General features: G+C 49.3%; 1 protein-coding gene across 5 annotated transcripts; it reads right to left on the bottom strand.

Annotated features, from left to right (window-relative positions):
* Positions 1 to 250: 250 nt before the first annotated feature.
* On the bottom strand, positions 251 to 13,357 carry ASPDH (aspartate dehydrogenase domain containing). Of its 5 annotated transcripts, none has more exons than XM_078601426.1 (8): positions 13,228 to 13,352; positions 11,492 to 11,569; positions 9,099 to 9,243; positions 7,525 to 7,609; positions 4,564 to 4,713; positions 2,652 to 2,893; positions 1,206 to 1,351; positions 251 to 436 (listed from the first exon to the last, which is right to left on the bottom strand). In XM_078601426.1, exons 2-8 carry the CDS (start codon positions 11,550 to 11,552, stop codon positions 399 to 401), a joined length of 867 nt encoding a protein of 288 aa, XP_078457552.1. In that variant the 5' UTR covers positions 11,553 to 11,569; positions 13,228 to 13,352; the 3' UTR covers positions 251 to 398. The 5 variants fall into 5 exon arrangements, with proteins under 5 accessions (XP_078457552.1, XP_078457550.1, XP_078457551.1 ...); XM_078601424.1 differs by having other exon boundaries at positions 13,278 to 13,322; XM_078601425.1 differs by lacking the exon at positions 13,228 to 13,352 and adding an exon at positions 12,497 to 12,617.
* Between the last annotated feature and the right edge of the window lie 2,480 nt (positions 13,358 to 15,837).

Genomic DNA, 15,837 nt, shown 5'->3' with positions numbered 1-15,837 from the left:
TATACTCAACTAATCTGTTCAATGGTATACCCACGACACAGTGACATGCGAGTAATGGGGGTTATTTGACCGTTATCACGCTGATCATTGCGAGCCGTGGAGGCATAGAAGCACAATACAGTGGACCCTGCTGCATTGCCCTCGACTGCCCACCACTTAGCCTCACAACAGCTTACAACATCGTCCAAGCATCTGGGCACAACCCTGCTTGGCTTCCGTAATGGGACAAGATTGGACACATTCCAGATTGTTTGATCACAGGCATTGCGTTTTATTACTATTCATAATTTTGTTCATCCAGCACGATTGTTGTAGTAGCGGCGTGTCGTATAGCTCAGGTGTGGTGGTTGCGATTTGTGGGGTGGTCCAAGAGGTCGTCAGCTGTGAGCTGCCGAGACTCAACAGAGACACACGCGGCCTCCGTGGCCCTTGGCTCCTGCAACACACGCAGGGGAATCAAAGTAACGATATGTGCGTACGTATGTTGAACCTCTTTCGCACTGTACATTGACAACTGTCCTAATCGGCGGTGCGTCCAGCAGAGGAGAAGCTTTGTGATGTCTTGCATCCATTTGAGTAGCTGGTTGTAGACGTGCACCTTCAGTGAGACTTGTCGTTAAGATGATACTTTACGTGGACTTATTATACCATGGACCAAGAGAAATGCAACTGAAGGTGTGTGAAAATATAATGCGCACGTTTCTCAATCATGAGGTCGTGAGTTCAAATCTTTCACCACCATCATTGTCATGAATATCATCATTTAACAAGCAGGCATCATCAGTCACATCATCAACAACAGGAGCAGCATATTCTTGGTTCTTTCGATAAAGTCACGTAGAAGGAAAATAATAAAATAAAAGAAATATAAAACAATAAAAATTCTCACGACGTTTCGACTGCAACATAAGCAATCATCATCAGGTGTGAAATAGTAGCAGCATCAATGTCACTGCATTGGGATGATAAAAATGAGCACCACCTAGTTGGGGTCGCACCATTTGGTGGGAAGTCATCGATGGTTGTCCTGTTGAGAAAAGTGTCCCTGGCAAAGGAATGCAGATATTTCCATCACTGGCTCAGGACCACCAACATAGATGAGCACCACTCAATGCTCGTTTGGGCACGGATTCCCCCATTGTTTTTGTTCAAGCAGTATATCATCACACCGACATCGTCAATTCCCAGCGGGTGATGAGACCTACCCAGCAAGCTGCTGAGGAACGAAGCGTAAGTTGCATTCCCAGTTACAGCGCCGGGCAGTGCGGGATTGCGCCGAGTGGTCGTCACGCTGAAGGGAGGATCCCCCATGCCCCTCACCTCGATCTCCACGATGTGCCAGTCCGGCAGGCTGGGAACACGAACGAGAGTTATTCGAGATTGCGGGTTACAGAAGAAATCTCATTAGAACTCCTCGACTGCAGGCTACCGAAGTCATCCTGATTCGCAATTGTTTTTTGGGTCAGATCGCTGCGTGAGTACGATGTGTGGTCTAAACCCTCCTCCACCTGACACAGCCAATTAATAAAAGTTGCCGCGTGATGAACAAACGTGCCGATTTATCACTGCTTCAGCAGCACCACGGGTGTGTTGGAGAGCAATTAATGACACTTACCAATTGAGTACGGACGTTTCATTGGTGATTACAACCAGCATCATCAGGCAGTTGCCAGAAATCGGAAAATGTTGTTCAAGTCGAGTCGAAGAGGGTTTACGACACGCATTTTACTGAAATGATCTAACCCAATAATTCAATATAAATCGTAACATTGGTCACGAAAGCCTACGTGATTAATCAAAGTCACCCGGATAGCCAGGCTTTAATGAAGGTAGCGATGATCTACGCCTGTAATTCTCCACGTCTGTGGCACAGATTGGTGGATCATCCATACATCTGTGGGTTGGTGAAGGCAGGGAGCATATATTCCAAAGCGTAGTACAGTACAACAATGTATTTGCCGCACCGCCCTCTACTGCCCACAACGTAACCTCGCTGCCACTTGTAACACCTGTTTGATGCACACGGTGGCTACCCATAAAAGCACTATCCAGGTTTGCTTAGCTTCTGAGAACGGATGAGTTGAGGAACATTCTGGGACATCTGTACAGTATATCACATGACTTCTGTGTGGCCACCCCCACTTTGAATCCCTCCCCCTCTCCCGCCCCTTGTGGAAAAAAACAGACGCTGCTCCGTGCAGCAGCGTCCAGAGCCTCGTGTAGCCTCTTCCTCCCTCTCCTCATCTCTCCTGACCCTTTGTACACATTTTCCATTCCTTTTCCATCCTTTTCCTCTTACTTCCACTTTATTTCTCTTCTCCCCTTTCCCGTTCCGTTTATTTACCCGCGCATCATAATCCTCGTCCCTACTCCCCGTTCGCGCGGCGTGCCATGGGCACAACAGTCGCCAGTTCACAATCAACGTGCGTTGACAGTATTTGGCTGCTATACATTTCCACGCGATGAGCCACTTGGTTGAGCTATTATTTGTCGCCAGGTCGCTTCTGAAAAAGAGCTAAACAGCTCAGTGGGCCTTACCTGCTAAAATAAAAATTTGTTTCAGTATACTTTAGTTTAAAACCGACCAAATACATGACCGGTCGCAAAAAGACGAGCTGCGCTTGAGCGGCCGCTCGCACACACGCACGCACCTCGAATCGGCCACCAGTCGGCCGGTCACGCCGTCGAACCCCAGGTTGTGCGCGGCCATGGCGGCGGCCGCCATCGTGTTCACGTTGTTCGGGGCCAGAGGGCAGAGGCGTCGCACGGGGCCCTCGTACAAGACGCGGCGAGCAGCCCCTGGGCCTTCCGCCAGCGACTGAGCATTCGCCTGCCGAAGGGCACCCTCGAGCTTGAAGCTCGCCGGGTGTTTGGTCATCGTGACGGTCAGGGCCTGCGTAGGCAAAACGGGCCCAAAGGGGGAGGTGCACAATCAGGCAAAGGTTAAAACGGTAAAGGTGCGGCCCCGCGACATTTTACTCTCACCACTGCAAGCGGAAGGGGCCTCCATTACAGGGAGCTCTATAGTGAGACAGCATTCCCTCATTCGCATTCCTAAAGAGGGACTGGTCTCCTCCATAGGAATGTGAAGTTACCACCACCACTGTATCTAGGCTACCAACAGCGGTGGGTTATATGGCATTGTGGCTATTCTCTAGATCAGAGGTTGGCAACCCACGGTTCCGGAGCCGCATGCGGCTCTATAAGGACTGCTTCGTGGCATTGTTTATTAAGGGCCGCTCTCTCGTATTCACCAAACGCATTGCGACGCTTGACATATTTAGGGTTTTTTTTATTGAATTTGAAAAAAAACTGCTCTTGTTATTTTAGTTGCTGACCCCTGCCCTAGATCATGTGACCTAAACATACGATTGATAAATGTCGGTATGTTGTTCATGTCAGGCAATTCAAATTGCCGAGTATCAGGTGGCATACATACCGAGCGACATATTGAACGGTGGTAAGCAAACTTGCAATGAAGGCCACAAAGTGCCAACATGCACAAACCATCGCTAACGCAGGGACACACAAATATAAGACAATGATTACAGGCTACAACTCAACGCAAACGCATGGCACAACAGCTCTCCACCCTGTCGCATGACACCTGTTGGCGTACCAGAACTTATATTTTCTGAGCGGTCGGTGGCTATGCACGCTTGTAATTCAGCACTGTGGAGGCGAGCGTTGGTGGATCACACAAATGTTGTGAAACTCCATTCCCGCGGGTCTCGAGAAGCCATTCCCTGGCTCGCCAGGAGAACGCGACAGAGTGAAATGAGAACTGCACCTGTTCTACCTGTATGGGATAGAGTATTGCCCCCTCGCAAGTGTTTCTCCAGGTGCTCCGGTTTCCTCCCACGTGTAAAAACTAATTAACTGACCGATAACATCTTAAAACAGAGATGACCGCAAGAGCTTGGGCAACCGTTGGTAGTGCCGGCTCACCACCTGGCTGCTGCCTTGCCCACTTTTCTGCGGCTCCTCGCGCCTCTTGGAGCCGTTCTCTCTGCCTACGATGGCGAGCAAGCACCGTGCGCATTACAAGCCGACGTAAAATAAGTATAACCCGTAAAAACGAAGTTTTTCACTATAAATCCTTTATATGCGTGGCAGCAAACTTAATATAGAGGGATTAAAATTATATTCGCCTGTGGAGGACGCGGGGATCGATCCCGCGACCTTTGACATGGGAAGCGAGGGCGCTACCAACTGCGCTACTCCGCCACGGCCTGTGGAGGGGTTACGCTCTGGGCTCTTACACTGTGCGTTCTATTTGAATATATGTAAAATAAAAAAATTTTGCCTAAAAAGTGTAAAATGTTGGGAATTTTTTTTCACGAACATTAATTGTCTCGCACAACGAGTCTGTGTGGAAAATGTCAGCTCGATTGGATCACGGGAAGTGGGTTAAAAAACGACCGAAAGATTTGCACGGTCGTAAGCAAGCAAGCATGCAAGCAAGCACGCAAGCAAGCAAGCAAGCGAACTTAATATAAAGGATAAAAAAAAAAATGATTATTGTAAGATATCTTTTTTTTTTTAAGTTCAAGCGCTGGGGACCTTGAGCGTGCCTCGGTCGGCCATTTTCTGGATGTCGTCTCCTCCCCAGAAGGCCCCAGTGGGCACGTAGAGCGTGCGGCCGTGCGTGGTGCTGGCCTCGCGCAGCCGCCTCTCCGTCGCCGCGTCGGCCAGGGCCGTCGGAGAGCCCACCTGGGCCGTAGCGGGAGAGACTTTGACGTCGTTACCAGCGCCGCCTCTGGATTAGCACTGTTGGCTACGTGCGGTTGCGAAAAAAGTTCAGCGTACATACGGACATCATCAACATCCTAGATTTGAAGCTTTCGTGACTGCAAGGATTCATATTCTTAGGTTTTTTCGGTAAAGTCACGTAGATAAAAAATTTAATTAATAAAAGTAAAAAAATAAAATATATAAAAAATAAAATAATAATATAATAAAATAAAATACAAATAAATTATTACATTTTTATTTTACTTTTTTTTTTTATTTTTTATCTACGTGACTTTACCGAAAAAACCTAAGAATATCATCAACATCATCATCCTTAGCATGGTGGGCTACGTACGGTGCGAAAAAAGTTGAACGAACTACCATTCAATCACCAATAGGTAAGTTTTATTTGTATATTTTAGGTGATTTGTTTACGTTTCCTATACTTTGCACTCCAATCGTGTGTTTGTATTGTTTGTTGTTGTAACGTTCTGACCTGCCCCGACTGGACATCTGTGAAAAAGAGCTTTATAGCTCATCGGATTCCTCCAGCATAAATACAGATTCTGATTCCGATTAGCACGGTTGGCTACGTACGGTGCGAAAGAAGTTCAACGTACGTACATGCGTGCAAGGTTTGCTTTTGAAAATGACGTCGGGGGATGCGTTCCTGAAAGGTGCGACGACAAACATTGAAACGTTGTGAATCCAATCTTGATTGGAAGCTTTCGTGACTGCAGGAATCCATACTCTTTGGTTCTTTCGGTAAAGTCACGTAGGTAGGAAAATAAAATAAAACAAAAAATAACATATCACGACGTTTCGATCACAACACAAGCGGTCGTCCTTAGGCTTGAACCGGCAGTTCCACTGCTGGATTATTTTTTTCCGCCTGAGGACGACTGCTTGTGTTGCGATCGAAACGTCGTGATTTGTTATTTTTGTTTTTATTTTATTTTTCTACCTACGTGACTTTACCGAAAGAACCAAAGAGTTGTGAGTCCACGCGACTTCCAGGGTGGTGGTGGAGGCGGAGGCTGAAAGGCGACAGGACGTCGAGAGAGGATGGATGACGTTGAGGCGACGCAAAATGACATAAAATGGGAAGACGTAAATCGGGGTATTGCTGTAATTCGTTTCTGCGTTTGTTGTTGGGATTATTTTGTAACAGTTGTTGAGCACAAAATTAGGGTAATCATAAAATATACTTAGCTTACGCTACCAGCCGAGCAACAGTAATCATATCACACACCAAAAGAGGCGTGATAATATAGGATTACAAATACCCGTCGTTAGTAGTATGAATAATGAAGTCCCTCCAGAAAAACGCGATTATGCGATCGCATGATTCCATGCAAAATCAGCCAAAGTCCGCATATTTATGCGGGGGGCGCGTTTTTTCAAATACGCCGCACTTTCGCCGCATAAATAGCAGATTTCCGCGCGCAAAATATGCGGGCTTGCATGATTTCATAATCCCCGCATTTTCGTTGCAAAAAGTCACATATATCTTAGCAGAAAGTTGAAAAATGTTGCGTTTACTTCACACAAGCGCAGCCATTTCCCCTGTTGCCATGGGAACGTTATGAAGTGACGTCACTCATTACGCGACATCATTGAAAAGCTGCAAACCCCGCGATGCCAATGAAACCATGATGAAGCCAGCAAATCTTTCTCATTTGCCAACAAACATAAGCGCAAAAGACCGCGCAAAGCAGTTTCCCAGTGTGTTACATGACAGTGGGGGCAAATTATTTTGCACTCCGTGCAACTGCGTGTTGGACCACAGGCGGAAGTCGACGCTGGACAGTAGTATGTAAATTTACATTACTGTAAGACTGTACTGTTACTGTATTGCTTACGTTACTGTGCACTGAAAACACTTATTTTAACAGAAGATGTCTGTTTTGTATAGCTACCTCTGCAAAACAGGAAGCACACATTTTATTTTTTAATATTTTATTTATTAAATTTTACAGAAGTTGTAGCATATTCATTTTGTAAAGCTACAGAACTTGTTCGACTCAATGTTTTGTAAGTTTGAGCCATCTGTTTGTTAAGGTCTGAAATAAAACAAGATGAGAACTTAAATATTCCCAGCACTTTCTGTGATGTAGTATGCTTGCTTATCATAGGAAGTAATAAGAAATTACTCTTTACATTAAAGTAGTAGCCTAGTGAATAGGGTGTTGGGGGAATCACTTTTTTTTCTCTTTTTCATCAACCGCAGTTTTTGCAAGTTCCCGCAATTTTTGCAAGTTCCCGAAATTTAATTGCGTAAAATTGCGTAAATATCCCGCACATTCCATCGCATTTTTTAAGAAAACGTGCCGCATAATCAACGATTTTTGCCCGCAACAATCACCAAAAAACTCCGCGTTTTTCTGGAGGGACTGATAATACAATAAGAAAGGTTTTATTTAATAAAGTGTCATTCATGCTAATAGCACCTGACAACGCTGCACATTAATTATAATATATGAGGACCAAATCCCATATACAGCCACTACCAAGCAAATTAAAACCCTTACTACCGAGAAAAATATTAAAAAATTAAGATATTGCGCCACAATAAAAAGCGCGAACAACAAAAATGTATCGCCACAAGGAAATGAGTCACATCCCAAAACTTAAGTGCAAATGCTTATCTCCCCAACGCCGGCTTCACTGACTCCACAAGAAAAGCGTTGTCGATGCCACACGTGCACCTCACTTCTCCACCCCAGCTGCTGCTGCTGTTGCTGCTGTCCGAGGACACGCCGCGAACGTGTGCCCATGACCCCAGCTCACCAAGTAGTCTGCGTGCTGCAGGAACCTCTCCCCAAAGTCCCTGGAGATGTTTGGATGAGAAACCTCCACAATAAGATCTGCCCTCCTGTGCAAAAGACAAAGACAAAGATCCCCCGTATAGCCTTAACAGACCGTTGGGGGCAAGTGCTGTTAGCGAGCACCTGTGAAGGCCGGCGCGGCATACGATGGGGTGGGTGGTCAAGACCACGCCCGGCCGCCTTTGTCTCCCCAGTGGCGATGTTTCCACCGCACCAGGTATTAATTGAGGCCGAGTTGACCTAGGGGAGGTTCAGATAATCGTCATTGGTGTTGGCCTTAAGCGGGGAATCGAACTCAAGTCGCTGGGTTTGTAGCAGCGTGCGCTAAGTGCTACGCGCACACACACACAGCGCCAGGGCGAGTGATATTAGCAAGCGACCCTTAAGGTCGCTACAGCAAACGATTGGGGAGAGGACTCTGTAAACATGCCACGTTTGGCCAACGTCGGGCCAACGTTAGCAAGCGATTGGAACCGTTTGCTCAACGTTGGCACAACATTCAATTTACTGGGAAGTGGCAGTGGGTCATGCACAGTGCTATGATATTAACCCGGTGACCTGAGTTTGGGTTCCGGCCACTGCGAACATGGACAGCAAGTGATATCTGATCTCATTATGGTCCTCCTCCTCTTCACCACCATGCACCGACGAGTATGGTGAAGTATGGTCAAAGGAACCCCCATGACCAACACAGCATGGGGGAAGACTTCATTAAGCCCCTCCGATTAGCACGGTTGGCTACGTACGGCGCGAAAGAAGTTCAACATACTTACATTTAGCAGTGGCCTGAAAGAGAGCTGTAAACTTGATAAAATAAGGACTCAAACTGCAAGAGGTAAATGCGGACACCCCGCGCCCACCGTGGATTTCAATAGGCAAGCGTACGCACGTGCTTATTCAGGAACTAATGGTCGTGGGTGACACACATCTATGTATTGGTGCTAAGCATCGCTCAAGTTTCGCCGAGATGGATTTGGAATAAAATCTCAAAAGAATGTCGTGTTCTGTTTGCTCATATCGCTTATGGAAGAATCAGCCGCTAGAATCCCATGCAAATGGTTGGAAATGTTAACATGGTAATCGGCGATCGAAGAATCTCGATTCCTGTATAAATCGTCCAGGATGGAATCTAGAAATTGTGTATGATTCCTGCAGGGGTTAATCCAGGATTGATTTGAGGGATCACAAATGGCTCCTGCAGGAATAATCCAGGGTGGACTTTTAAGAAGCAAATAGGATTTCTGCAAAAATCATTCAGGATGAGATTCCTACATTACATCCTGGATGTTTTCTGCATTAATTCATTGATTCCTGCAGGAATAACCCAAGATGGAATCTCGAACTCACAAAATGTGAATGCAGCAATCATCCCGGATGGAATCTAGAAACCTTCGTAACTGGGTAAGATGCCTGCAGGCATAATCGAGGATAGAATTTCAGGAACTGCGTTGCAATTCCTGCAAGAATCTCCCAACTCCCGTGGCAATACTGAGGGTTCACCAGATGTTGTGGAATTCATGGTCAGGGCCAACTCACCTCTCGGCAAATCGCTCCAAGTCATCTAGCTGCTGATCCGGCTCCACGTTTCCCTGCATGCGCTCAGCGCTCCGGTTCCACACGAAGGCGAGCTCCAGGCCGTGTGTTCCGCCTTCCCTCTGCAGCTCCCGCACCAGGTACTCCCCTGTGGATGGAGACAGTCGTTTTGCAGATCCGCTGCTGGATGGGGACATCCCCTCGCCATGCAGGTCGTGTGGGTTACTTGGAAATGCTTCACCGCGCTCGTCAGTGCGGGTTGGTGAAGACAAGGAGCATAGATGTCTGGAGCATAGTATAGTACAACAATGAATGTCTACGCACTGCTCTTCCGTGACAACGTAGCCTCCCAGAAGCCTACAATGCATGTTTTGTGCATGGTGGCCGCCGATCCGAGCACTATCCAGGCTCAAACCAGCTCAGCTAACGATATCTTACGAGATTTGGCGCATTCCGAGTGATTTAAACCAATTAACGAATCACCATCAGTCGATAATTATCGCTTATATATAAACGAACTGCTCTTTTGTGAACGTCCACACAGAGTACAGTACAGCAATGGATATTACTTGTAGGAACCTCCTGGTTACACCAACCCACAGAGGATTATTGTGTCCGTCCGTCGTGTATCCAAAAATGGGAGGGTGGGGCTGGGTGAAGAGGGGAGGGTGGGGAGAGACTGGGTGGGGAGAGTGGGGAGGGGCTGGGTGGGGAGGGTGGGGAGGGGCTGGGTGGGGAGGGTGGGGCTGGGTGGGGAGGATGGGGAGGGGAGGGCTGGGTGGGGAGGGTGGGGAGGGGCTGGGTGGGGAGGGTGGGGCTGGGTGGGGAGGGTGGGAGGGGTGGGGCTGGGTGGGGAGGGGCTGGTCACCCCGTGGTGCCCTTATAAAACTCAACGTTTAACCTACTCACGCCGGCTTGTGCCCGCCCTCACAGTCGGCCATATTTGCGGAATACACCACGCCGCCGTTGACCCTGGCCAATGACCGAGCAACCCAACGTTCCTACCAGCTCCCTCTGCAGAAATGTGTTTCTGCACTGGCCTCTGGACAACATCACCCCCGTAGAGCCGTCTATATCGGTAATGCCAGATGATTCTCATTGCAGCAGGAAAGATGAGTCACTAGGGCGTGGGCTGATGGAATTCAATGGTCACTGCTTTGTAGGAATCATATTTGCTTCCTTACACACAAAGTGCTTGCCACAAATGAACCACAATACATTGCTGAGCTCTTCAAGAAACTGCTTTTGGCTAGCCATCGAACAAGACGCTGGGTATAGCGAGAAGACCTCGTGAAAAAAAAATCGCACTCGACAATTTACCAAGTAATACAAAGAGCTTCAAAATCTGTCAAATATACTGGTCCCAGAAAGTCGCAAGATTATTGTCGCTATCGTCGGTTTGACGAAATGTCGTCGTCAGGGAAAACTCAAAGGATCGTTCAAATGTAGCGACAAAATCGCCGAATTGGCAACCCTGCTTGGGGCGCAGCCTGGACATCTGTGAACAAAAAGAGCTTCATAGCTCATCTGATTCCTCCCGGAAACATAAATGTTCTGATTTTCATGTTGCCTGTACTACAGGTTGCTCGACCAAATCGCACCTCAAAAATCACGCCACGTAATCAGCCATCGCCTGGCAACTGCTTTGTCCACGTGCGAGCGAGTCGTTGCGCAACAGGGAAAACCACGCGTCGGACGTGACGATGAATCGTAGCTCGCGAGTGTTGCACGCAGCACGTGAAGAAACGGGTCGCTCGAAAAATCGCCGAAGAGATTCGGTGGCTTGAGGTCACAACCGCTCGTGTTGCAGACAAAGTCCACATGTTAGAATCGACGGCCGCATTCCTGATAATTGGTTTTTTATCCTTCTATCTGGCAACAAAACTGACACCTTTTTACAAGGAGTCATGTTTGCATAGACCACAATACCTGCAGTCATAATGCAAACAAAAAACACAACTCTGATAATGTGCACTGTCCTTGAAGTTGATTGGTCCACACCCGAGACAGCTTTCCTTAGAGCCTAGTCTCACATGGGTTGGACCAGATGACGCCAGTTATGTTTTTTGTTTGCATTATGACTGCAGGTATTGTGGTCTATGCAAACATGACTCCTTGTAAAAAGGTGTCAGTTCTGTTGCCAGATAGAAGGGTAAAAAAAAACAATTATCATATTTTTACTGGCAAATGAGGTTCCAATGTTGCATGCGACTGTCGTTTGGCTCTGGGCGCCTCTCGTGGGAATTGCGAGGTGCAGGACACAAACCCCTGGGGGTGGTGAACTCCTCTGCGAGGGCACGCTAAGAGCGGTGGTCAAGGCGAGAGACTTTTCGATGGAAGAGCAGAGCGCGGAGGGAGGGAGGGGTGAGAGGCGTGATGGTGGATGGGTACATTACCTAGGTGGCCGTATCCCACGATGCCGACCCGGCGGCGGGAGTTGCTTGAGGCTGAGCACATGTTGGTTCGCGTGGATCCTGATGGTGGATCGACACACGTGGAAGCCTTCCGTCACCGGGCGCTCTCTGTTGTCGCGTTAGTTCTCTCTTGCAGCCACGCAACTTCGCTACAATTGCACGTCTCCATTGTTATATGCCGACGTGTCGTCGTCCTCCGATTAGCGCGGTTGGCTACGTACGGTGCCAAAGAAGTTCAAGATCTCCCCGCATATCTGCCTCTAGCCTCTGTGTCGCTTCATTCAACTCTGCTCCAGCCTCACTCTATGCACGTGCCCCCCTCTCCTGTCTCTCTCTGTGAAGGCCTCTCTGCCCATTCACTTACAAGCGTGTGTCTGGCCGTCAGTCGGCTCTCTGTCGCTTCTCGAGTTCCAGACAGATTACTCGTCTGGATGTTGCACTCACACGGTCCCGCCTCTTACTTCTCAGACAGCTCGATGTTGTCTATAGCTGACTTTCACTCAAACAAAACAGACTTCTCCCGTGCGTGTCTGTGTGTGTATCTCTCACACACACCTCCCTGTCTCCATGTCTGTCTCTGTAGGACTCTGTCTCTCATTCAGCCCAGATTGATTGTGGGTTGCTTCCTACACAGCTGTCTCCCTCTGTCTCGCAGCCCAGACAGACCTTCTAGGCGTCCTTTCCCGCTCACAGCTCTCTGAGTCTCTCACTCCAGACAGACGCCTCACTTGTCTGTCTCTCTCTCACAGATCTCACTCTCACTGTGTGTGTCTATCACAGATCACTCTCCCACTCTCAGTGTGTGTGTGTCTCTCACCCTCTCACAGATCACTCTCCCACTCTCAGTGTGTCTCTCTCTCACACAGACCTCTCTCCCACTCCCACTCTCAGTGTGTCTCTCACAGACCTCTCTCCCACTCTCAGTGTGTGTGTCTCTCTCACACAGACCTCTCTCCCACTCTCACTGTGTGTGTCTCTCACACATACCTCTCTCCCACTCTGTGTCTGTCTCACACAGACCTCTCTCCCACTCTCAGTGTGTGTGTCTCTCTCACACAGGCCTCTCTCCCACTCTCAGTGTGTGTGTCTCTCTCACACAGACCTCTCTCCCACTCTCAGTGTGTGTGTCTCTCTCACACAGACCTCTCTCCCACTCTCAGTGTTTGTGTCTCTCTCACACATACCTCTCTCCCACTCTGTGTCTGTCTCACACAGACCTCTCTCCCGCTCTCAGTGTGTGTGTCTCTCTCACACATACCTCTCTCCCACTCTCACTGTGTGTGTCTCTCACACATACCTCTCTCCCACTCTGTGTCTGTCTCACACAGACCTCTCTCCCACTCTCAGTGTGTGTGTCTCTCTCACACAGACCTCTCTCCCACTCTCACTGTGTGTGTCTCTCACACATACCTCTCTCCCACTCTGTGTCTGTCTCACACAGACCTCTCTCCCACTCTCAGTGTGTGTGTCTCTCTCACACAGACCTCTCTCCCACTCTCAGTGTGTGTGTCTCTCTCACACAGACCTCTCTCCCACTCTGTGTCTGTCTCACACAGACCTCTCTCCCACTCTCAGTGTGTGTGTCTCTCTCACACAGACCTCTCTCCCACTCTCAGTGTGTGTCTCTCTCACACAGACCTCTCTCCCACTCTCAGTGTGTGTGTCTCTCTCACACAGACCTCTCTCCCACTCTCACTGTGTGTGTCTCTCACACATACCTCTCTCCCACTCTGTGTCTGTCTCACACAGACCTCTCTCCCACTCTCACTGTTTGTGTCTCTCTGTCTCTCCGGCGGCAGCTGGCCCCAGGGCTGTAATTGCACAACTTGTGAACGCCCCCTGCACACACCACGAACCCTGACCTGGAACTGAAGTGCTTGCTGAGTTGTCACAGAGCAAGGCAAATGTTGGTTTGTCTGGGTCCTTGTATCGAATTCCCACCACGGTAAGGGGAGCCCTGCCGATGACATCCCAATTTACTAACAACAACCCCACTGCTCAATGAAGATCTCCCCAAACTTACCAACTTTTTACTCACTGAGCTATATAGCCGTGTTAATCACGCGGGGGAAGGGGGGGGGGGGGGTTGGTTGACCATACTTCACCACCGTTGCTTTTCTTATGGGTTCGTGAAGTTGCGGCATTGGTGCTTAAGCGCCCCGGGTCAGACAAATCACTCGCGCCACTGACGTGGGCCGTGGAGGCTAAGTGGCGGAGCCAGGTCAACCACAGCGCCGCTGCGTTCACCACCGCGCAAACCGCTGCAGGTGAAACTTTAACGCATCGGTGAAACTTTCCTTCGAATCGACTTCATTCTTGATTGGGGGGGCGGGGGTGGCCACGAGGATGCGGTGACGAGTTGATCAAAACCAAAACCCAATGTCATCACGCGCAGTCGCGCAACGCGTTCGCCCGACGCCCCCGTTGCCACTTCGAGGCCGATGTCGACAACCACCACGGCGCCTGTGCCAGGCTAGGTGCACTTTGAGGCCAGGTGAAGTGTCGAAAACCTCGCCGAGAGGTCTAGGGACAGACCCAGCAGGTGCCATGGGTTGGCTGACTGAGATGACTGGCAGATGCACACCAGCTGTGCCCCCGACTTTGCTAAGTCACTGTATTTTATCCGCCCGGCTCTCCGCTCGTTGTTGTGAGCGTCGCTTTTCTGCCCTGCGTTGTTGTTGGAGGGCGACTGCCTCCAATTGTCCAGTTGCAGCGTCATTCACGAGCCTCCTCCTCCCCCACAGAGGCCGATCTCGACATTGCTGATACCAGTCTTCGGCAAGTCCACTCAGCTCCACATCCTCCTGTACCGCATCAGTTCCTTCTCTACTCCAGTCCGTTTTGTGCTCGTTTAGCCCCCCCTCGATCCGGCCAAACAGAAGCTGCTTGGGCACGCGGTGGCTGGGCATGCGGGCTACATGACCCAACCAACGCAGCCTTGCCTCCAGGAGGATATGTCCCCATATATAGCCACCTTTACCGACATGCATTCACCAGCGTGTTGTAGAATAGCCTCCACACGACTGGCTCGTCGTGGGGAGGCTCTAGTCCCACAGTGGATTGGCAAGAGGGCTCTCGGTGAATTATGAGCAGTGACCCATTGCTCATTTGAGCATGGAGACACTGATGTGATACCACAAATAAAACAAGAATATTGCGAGTGTTTATTCACACACAAGTTCCTGGGGCACATTGTGCGTTAACAAGCAACACCGATAACTCTTTGGTTCTTTCGCTAAAGTCACGTGCGATCGAAACGTCGTGATCCATCATTTTTCTACCCACGTGACTTTACCGAAAGAACCAAAGAGCATGGATTCCTGCAGTCACGAAAGCTTCAAATCAAGAAGCAACACCTAATCCGCCAGACCACGACGAGTGGCACTTACGTGGTTAAAATGACACGAGCAGCACCTTTGGCGTGTCGTACAGAAACTTTACCGAGTATTGCCAACAGACGGCACAAATCAAACGGGCAGGCGCATCGCAGCCAGACCACACGGGTAGAAAGTCACGATTTGACACGAGCAACGTGGAGCTACACACCAAAACTGAACTTTCACCTGCGTCGATTATCCCGTGGCTTGATATGAACTCAGATTTGCCAAATTGAGGCCGAATGGCCAATCACTGGGGTACAGCGTGGCATCGATTAAACACATTCCTGCGGAGGGAGCTGATAGGAACGTTGGGTTGCTCGGTCAATGGCCAGGGTCAACGGCGGCGTGGTGTATTCTGCAAATATGCCCGACTGTGAGGGCGGACACAAGCCGGCGTGAGTAGGTTAAACGTTGAGTTTTATAAGGGCACCACGGGGTGACCAGCCCCTCCCCACCCCCCACCCAGCCCCACCCTCCCCACCCAGCCCCTTCCCACCCTCCCCACCCAGCCCCACCCCTCCCATTTTTGGATGCATGACGGACGGACACAATAATCCCCTGTGGGCAGGTGTAGCCAGGAGGTTCCTACCAGTATTATCGGCTTACATGTTACTGTGAGTCGTCCACCATGAGCTTATGGTACGAAGACAAAGATCGCAATCGCTGTTAGCCAGAAACTATTAAGGCCGACACTGTGGCACACGATGGGATGGGTGGCCAGCAGCACGCCAAGCTGACCTAGGGTCAGTTTAGAACTTTAGATAATCATCACTGGTGTTGGCCGTGAACGGGAATTGAACTCAGGTTCGTAGCGGAGCGCGCTAACCACTATACGCATGCTCATGGTACCGTAACCAATTTCACATCAAATTGTAACCGTCATACAAATGTAACGATCATCTCATTCTGGGGCTATTGGCTCAGAATGTCTCTGGTCACTCTTTACCA

Source organism: Lampetra planeri, chromosome 16 (assembly GCF_965212315.1).
Source record: "Lampetra planeri chromosome 16, kcLamPlan1.2.h2, whole genome shotgun sequence".
Taxonomy (NCBI): Eukaryota; Metazoa; Chordata; class Hyperoartia; order Petromyzontiformes; family Petromyzontidae; genus Lampetra; species Lampetra planeri.
Note: the sequence above shows the minus strand (reverse complement) of the source record. Positions and strands in the feature narration are given on the sequence as shown.